The sequence below is a fragment of the Podarcis gaigeae genome (assembly GCF_964106915.1).
Source record: "Podarcis gaigeae genome assembly, chromosome: 4".
NCBI lineage: Eukaryota > Metazoa > Chordata > Lepidosauria > Squamata > Lacertidae > Podarcis > Podarcis gaigeae.
This window is the reverse complement of record NC_139677.1, coordinates 29,123,624-29,131,537: the sequence shown is the minus strand read 5'-3', so window position 1 is coordinate 29,131,537 and position 7,914 is coordinate 29,123,624. Positions and strand designations below refer to the sequence as shown.

At 39.6% G+C, this 7,914-nt stretch overlaps 1 protein-coding gene across 18 annotated transcripts in view; it reads right to left on the bottom strand.

Annotated features, from left to right (window-relative positions):
- Positions 1 to 7,914, bottom strand: part of MCF2L (MCF.2 cell line derived transforming sequence like) — a 120,881-nt gene continuing 112,967 nt past the window's right edge. For 17 of the 18 annotated variants that reach the window (XM_083735215.1, XM_083735220.1, XM_083735206.1 and 14 more), the window contains 4 exons: positions 4,453 to 4,571; positions 3,486 to 3,598; positions 2,770 to 2,873; positions 1 to 2,288 (listed from right to left, as the gene is read on the bottom strand). In XM_083735215.1, the coding sequence (XP_083591341.1) occupies positions 2,194 to 2,288; positions 2,770 to 2,873; positions 3,486 to 3,598; positions 4,453 to 4,571 (431 nt within the window). In that variant the 3' untranslated portion in view covers positions 1 to 2,193. Of the gene's footprint in view, positions 2,289 to 2,769; positions 2,874 to 3,485; positions 3,599 to 4,452; positions 4,572 to 7,690; positions 7,772 to 7,914 lie in introns of all 18 variants that reach the window. The other variant, XM_083735212.1, reaches the window with a different exon arrangement.

Sequence of the window (7,914 nt, the reverse complement as noted above, 5' to 3'; positions counted from 1 at the left end):
TTGAGGAGACCCAGCAAGAAATGCTGAATTTTATTCAAAGTTTCATACATATACAATAAAGACATCGGATTCTGTAATTGTAATTTACAACAGCAGTAGAAAATTGAAACGTGGGTCATATTAAAGTGCAATGGTATATGTACAACCACATGAACAAGGAAAAGGCATTGTCAGGGACAATGTAAAAAGAGACAGCTTCTAATATAAGGGCTTTCTCTGTGGATTTCGTTCCCCATAATAACTCCTCTCACTTGAGCCAGAGAAGCAATAAACCAATTTATTAATTCTATGCAAGAAAAGTCATTTATTTTTTGGCAGTATCCCAAGCTAGGGCCACTGACAGAGGAAGGATGTGTGTGTGTTTGTTTGTGTTAATGATGATGAAGGCCTGTGGATGCATCATAATTGTATCCTTCCTTCTAGGACGATTTTGTACTAGAGGGGTCCCCACTCCCAAACTCCTATTTACAAAATAAATTACAAAAGACTATTGCTATTTTATAACCACAACAGAACAGACAGTGCCTTGGCTGGCACAATCTCGTTTGTTTAAGATGCTTTCAAGAGATGCACTTTTCTGTGCTGGAAAATATATAAAGTAACGCGCCTTGTACAACCTTTACATTGCTGCTGTATTAAGAAATTTAGGACATACAGAGGCCATCTTTAGCAGCCGGAAGTGTATAAATACATATTTTACATTAATACACATACACACACAAATATATATATATAAATATGAACATATACAAATAGATATAAAATTCTGCACTGACCAGAGCCAGTCACAGTTTGATTGTTAACTATAAGCCAGAACTTGTTCCTGACATTTGAAACAACAATCTGAGATGCTATTTATACTTCAGGAAAAAAAGCAAAATCCAAATTAGTTTTATCTTGCCAGAGTCTAATTGCCTAGTATTCATTAAGTGCTGACCACCAAACATTCACTTCTTCAATAATATATGAATGAGGTACATACGCTATGAGCTGTAATTAATTCAGGTGTATGGATTAATCCAATGTGGTTTATACATCAGTTTACATACAACTAGCCTTTGGCAAGGCGGATTTATAAATCGTATCTTGAGGGGGAATAGCAGTTTACACAGCATCACTCTATTTCACATGTGTTAAATGAAATGCGTATGGTTTTCAACTTCGTTTATTTTAAAATTATACCCACAATGATTTTTTCCTGCTCAAATGACATACTCATGCATTTCATAGAAAATTAATCACCAGGAAGGATTTAGAAAGGTTTCATTTAGAAGAATTTTAGGCATCTTCTAACAGTAAAAGACAATTGCTTGCTATTATAGAATGTTTAATTTCTGGAAGTTCAACCCATATAAAACATGTTCCGGTATTTACTTGACAATTAAAAAAATGGGTTTGTTTTACCAAACAACTTATGAAATTACCAGCATTCTGTAAACAATTGACCTTGATGGTAAAAATATCTCAAAAGGGCTATCGCCATAGATTGTTTTTTAAAAAAGGAAAGGAAAGGGGATAGTCTCTGTTGAAGTGGAATTGCTATTTCTTTTGAAGCAAAGATTACAAACAAGCTCATGGCTAGATAAAGCACAGTGGTTCAAAAAAACTAAGCCAGAAACAACAGCCAGATCAAAACGGATTCCCCTGATGCTGTAAGAGATTTCCTGCATATTAACACATTGCCTCAAGGAGGATTTCGCGTAAAATGACCTGTAAAGATCACATTTCTGTTTCCTTCTACATGATCAATTAACTTCATAGTAATTATATATTAACATATATTCATTGTTTTACTGTACAGATTCACACCAATGGACACAACCTGGTTTCTTCATAGTATTCTCCCACATTATCCCTGTCCAGGTTCATTTTTTTCTAGGAAAATGATAATGCACCTTCCAGAAGATTCTCTTCCCAACAAGGCGCACTTCTTCTACTCCATGCTGCTGGCAATCCTTTACATCTTCATTCAATGTCTTTTTATTTTTTTTATATAGAATTTTCTTTTTTATTATTCAATGTCTTTTTATTTTTTAATAAAAAAGATTTTGTAAGCTACCACTGAAACATATGTGTGTGTTGGGGAATGGAGACAGATGCAGGTGATGGTAGCTTCTCTGTTTCATTTAACATCCAGCATTTGCATTAGAAGTTTGACAGTTTCGTAAGAGTCTTCATGGAGGTTTTAACAGGTTAGCCCTTTATGTCCGAGAAGCTGATGCTGCTGACGTTGCAACTCTCACTGTAGCTTGAAGATGAGCTCAGTGTACTGGAACCAGCTGCAGACTCTGGATGGAAGGAACACAAATTTACAGAGAAATATATTTGTAGCTATTGGGACACGGGTGGCGCTGTGGGTTAAACCACACAGCCTAGGACTTGCTGATCAGAAGGTCGGCGGTTCGAATCCCCGCGACGTGGTGAGCTCCCGTTGCTCGGTCCCTGCCCCTGCCAACCTAGCAGTTTGAAAGCACATCAAAGTGCAAGTAGATAAATAGGTACTGCTCCGGCGGGAAGGTAAACGGCGTTTCTGTGTGCTGCTCTGGTTCGCCAGAAGCGGCTTAGCCATGCTGGCCACATGACCCGAAGCTGTACGCCAGCTCCCTCGGCCAATAAAGCGAGATGAGCGCTGCAATCCCAGAGTCAGCCACGATTGGACCTAATGGTCAGGGGTCCCTTTACGTATATTTGTAGCTAATTTGGTACTGGGCTCTTTGACAAATTAAGTGCCACTCTGCTAAACCAAAGCATTTACAATGAAAATCATACCTGAGCTGCTCAGAGATATAGCAGATTTTGAGTTGCCAAGCAGCACCAACAAACTGTTGACTGGAACCCAACCTTCTTTGCTTGTGGTGAGATTCTTTACATACCTAGGGAACAAATTTTTTTTTTTTGCTTTAAAACTATTTTAAAAATTATAGCATCAAAATATTAGGCCTCATTTGGAAGCAAAGTAGCCCTTGTTTGGAGGCAGTCAACATTTTTTGTATTTCTTCTGATGCATATTGTAATACTCTAAAATCAGGGTTTCGCAAAATCCAGCTGTTTTTGGACTACAATTCCCATCATCCCTGACCACCGGTCCTGCAAGTTAGGGATGATGAGAGTTGTAGTCCAACAATAGCTGGAAACCCGAGTTTGGGAAACTGCTCTAAATTAACAACATTCCATGTTAGAGAGATAGAGAGTTGAGGGCGACATGCTTCCTTCCCCATAAAGTCTCCTTTTCTAGTGAATTCCATCCATCAATCTGATTCTTTTAACCATGGTTAAGGGAATACTTTCTTATCAACTGTATCCATGGTTTGCAAACCAGTTTCAGGAACTGAAAGAGGTCAGAAACAATACCGAGAAATCAGCAATGGGAACTGAACAATCTCACTGTCCTTTCCAAATCTCTTAACTATATTTACACATCTGGACATTGCACTAGGCCAAGGTGCTTTTGCAGACATTGTGTCTTAAAATATTGGTCTTCATACCAAAGTCCATCTTCTCCTTCATGCATCAGCTGAACTAACTCTCCGCTTTTCAGCACCAGATCTTCAGGGCCTCCTCTGTCATGATCGGCCACAACAGTGTATTTACCAGGAGTCTAAACATACACAGTAGAAGATACAATTGGTTTAATGAGAAATAATCAAATAGCTATTAACTCTGAGACAGATTTTATGTGATCAAAGTGACAAAGCTAAATCAGTTTTTTAAAAATGTGACTTATGTGAAACATTTCTCCTTCATAACTGAGAAGCAGAATCACATCCTCTAGAGTGACTATGCGTATAAAAAAACCTTATTTAAAATACATTTTCCAGGGTTGTCACAGTCCTGTACAACCAAGAAATAGAACAGGGAAAGGGTTATGGAGTTCTGAATTATTTCACCAGCATTCCATGGGACTTAACTGTGCCAGATTGGCCCATGATTAGCCAACATTGTGCCAACTACAAACTCCTATCAGTCCCAATCAGCTTGGTCAATTGTTAGGGATGGTGGGAGTTGAAGTTTGGAGGGCACCACATTAACTATCTCTGGTTTAGCCTTTCTCCAATGGTACACCAAAGTGCACCCTGTTCATTTTCCTTCCATTCCCCCCCCCAATAACAACATACTGCAGATACCAATTACAGTTAGGCTACATTAGAATAAGTGCTGCAAAACTATTATCAACTCACTGTTCATTCTACCAGTGTCACTGAAATAATAATAATAAATAATACTAATACTAATACTAATAATAATTATACCCCACCTTTTTTCTCTGACAGGGACTCAAGGGGGCTTACAGATAAAACAAAAGGTTGTCATCTGCTGCATACCATACATTCTGACTGACAACCTATTTCCAAAGACACCATCTCCAAGGGGTCTATGGGAGATTAGTCTCTGTGGCCAGGTTCATACATTATATCTTCCTCCCTCCTATAAACATGAAAATATATTAGTTACCAGCTTTTTCTCTACTTTTACTTCTTCTTCTGCATCTGAGGAATTAAGTGGATCCTCTGCACTGGACCAGCCATCATTTTCTTCAGAAGCATCAAGTGACTGAGATGTTTTAGACCATCCTTAATAAACAAACAAGCAACTGTTATTGAAGCTTCTCAAGCAAGTACTGAACTGTTTTGATATAATGGCCATGAAGGGTTTTGTTTTTTTTAATACTCAGAAAAGTATTATTTATTTATTTGACATTTAGTTGCGACTTCTATATAAAACGGGGGGATACACTTCGAACAGTTACAACAAAACACAAGATATCCTTTGAACCAATTCAATTGTACTAAGTGATATGCCGTCTTGGTGCTAATAGGCAGCTAGTGAGATCAACAACTGCAGCCATGTAGGAAATGAGAACCTAACCAAAAAACAATGGTTTGATCCAGACTTAAATCAAGCTTAGAGTAAACCCACTGAAATCAATGGGACTTTAGTTAGGTTTGCCATTACTAAGTCCCATTGATTTCAATCCATGAGTCTGGATCCAACCCAATGTTTTTCCCCAAGCTGAACTACAGTGGTACCTCTGGATGTGAACAGGATCCGTTCTGGATGGAGCCCTGTTCGTATCCAGAAGCGAATGCAACCCACGTCTGCAGGTCGCGGTTCGCCACTTCCGCACATGCGCATGACATCATTTTGACCCTCTGCAAATGTGCGAGTGGAGAAAGTAATGTGCTCTGTTACTTCTGGGTTGCCGCAGAGCGCAACCCAAAAATACTTATCCCGAAGCTGTTTCAACCCGAGGTATGACTGTATTATTAAATTTATTAGATCCTATAAATAAGAGATGGCTAACCTTAGGTATCAGGTATCTCAAGAAAATTTTTCTGGTTCTCTGAAACCCCACTGATTTTGGGGTTGCAGGAAAAAATTAAAAATCCCACAATGTAGATATAGAATTGGGGTGAACAGAACGGTTTAAAACACTTCATCCCAACATCCTTATGGGGATGCAATTTGTTTCAAGTCATCCGATTGCTCATTTGATGAGCAGGGAAAGGGGCAATGATCTGCATAGATCAGGGAGGCTATGAGAGTGTTCAAGGAGAGACATTCACAGATGCCATGCTTCCCTGGAGTGCTAGACAAGGATTAATGCAATCTTTGGGCCGAAAAGGGTTAGCCACTCCATGTTGTTGGTAATTAACCTCAGCCTGTTTTTCTATGGCACTGCTAGAATAGATAACTCATTCTGATGACTCCTCAAAGTCTTGTTAGCTGACAAAAACTTACAAGGTAAGAAAACAAAAGGCCAAAAAAAAAAAAAAAAGGGAAAATAAAAGGTCCTGCTATTTATGTCATAAACGGTAATTCAAACAGTGGGAGACAGGCGTGATTAGTCAAACACATCACAACGTGCTTCAACTGGTACACTTTTTAATCTGCCAAGTGTATCTGGCTCAAAATGCAATGGAATACGACACTTTACTCCCAAGTGCAATTTAGGATAAGAACTTTCACACAGATTAATGGTCCACTAGTGGTTCATCAGGTTGGGAACGCCACGCTTTCATGTTGAACACTAAAGTATCCCTTGGAAGGTCATGAATATCCATTCCAATGAATAAAACATGTATTTAGTTTACCATGTCGCAACAAAGCAGCATATAATTTCTTCTCTTCTTGTCTTTGTTTTTATTTTTTCACACCTATGTGCTAGCATAGATATGGCGTGTGCATGTGTGTGCATACTTGCTTGAGTTTAAAGCTGAACAATTCTATACTGCAAAAAATTACCAATTCTCCCTCTATGCCTCCCAAATAGCTTGCAATGAGAAAAATCTCTTCATTTGTGCTTTTTGTATCATACATCATCATCACAACAGGATACAACAATGGACACAACAACAAATCATGCACGTGTTGGCAATGGTACACTTATATTTCTCATTGAGAGTAGACTAAAAGCTACTGTTATTTCTGAGTATCTCATCTTCTAAATAAATAATCCCAAATAAAACTCGTACAACAGATTTCCAAATCTGCTTATTGAAAAACAACCCACTTCAACACAGCTACAAGGATACTGTATGAGTTCCCTGCACTCTCTCTGTGTCACATTCCCCCAGTGTGAGCAAGAAATGAAATCTACAGTGCTGCTCTGCAGATTAAAACAAGTCTGATTGTCAATGCCTTCCATTAATTACAATTAGGCAAATTAAATGAGCAGCAGTTGGCAAGACCCTTTGGGGTGGATCAGAATCTGCTCTTCCCAAAGAAGGTCATTGGGACGTTTGCTCCCCCAGCCCCATGCTGCCAATAAATACTGTATAGCTATTTACTTTCACCTGTATAAATGCAAATGGCTGCCATTCACGTCTGTGGAAAATGTGGGAAGCTACACTTGGGGACCCGGTTATGATGGAGGCAAAACCTGCCCTTCTCATGTCATGAGACTCTGGATGACCCAGCTTCCACAAGGGACACAGGTGGAGAACAACTCCTTGAGAAGTGGTTGTGATTGCCCATGCTAATCATATCAAGGGGCTTCTTGCAAATATAAAGGACACTTTTATAGTGAATAGAAGGTTGCACTTGGACTAGGGTAACTTTGGGCTTAAAACCCTACTCTGCCATGAAGCTGCTTGTTGGTTGGCCTTAGGTCTCTTTTTCAGGACCAAAATACATTGGATGGAGTTCCAAAACTGGAATCCCTGATGACATTGCCTGGTTCAAATAGCAGCTTGGGGTGGAGTGGGGACTATTAACCCTTTGCTATGATTCTGCAAAGCAAGTTACCCTTCTCTCATCCCATAGCTGTTATTAGTCACGGAGGGAAAGATACGCACAATATTTGGGGAGGGAGGATCCCTGGCCCCAGTCTAAATCATGCTGCTTTTTGGACAATCCTGGAAACTCTGATTTTATCCTACTCAGTCCTCAGTGGAATTAACCCCACACAATGGAATGGGGAGGGACTACCAGGATGGTTGCTGTCCGGAGCTTTTTAGAAGAAGGGTGGCAATTCCCAATTCTAGCTATAAATGAGTAAAATGGAACAACCACCCCCTGAAATAAGGCTTTCAGTTTTTCGGCAGTTCCTTACAAGACTTGTGCTTTGTGTCATCCATGACACTACAAGATGTTAGACGAAAGCCAAAGCAAGCCCTTAAAAGCAGCCACGAGTCACAGCACACATCACACCATGCACAAAGTCCATGTGGCCCCAGAAGAGATACGTTACCTTGCCTGCGCTGGGCTGCTAGTAAAAGATAAGTAGTGCTGACCCACTTGGCCCTGTTCCAAGTTAACACAGAACTTGCATCTGTGAAAGAACTGAATAATAAATATTCCCAGTGCATTACGCTGTTGCCATGATACCACCTTCCACCCTGAGCTTGAAATTGGAAGCTAGATTCCACTCAATCATACTTAAAATGAAATAGCCTTGCACTATTTATCAAACAT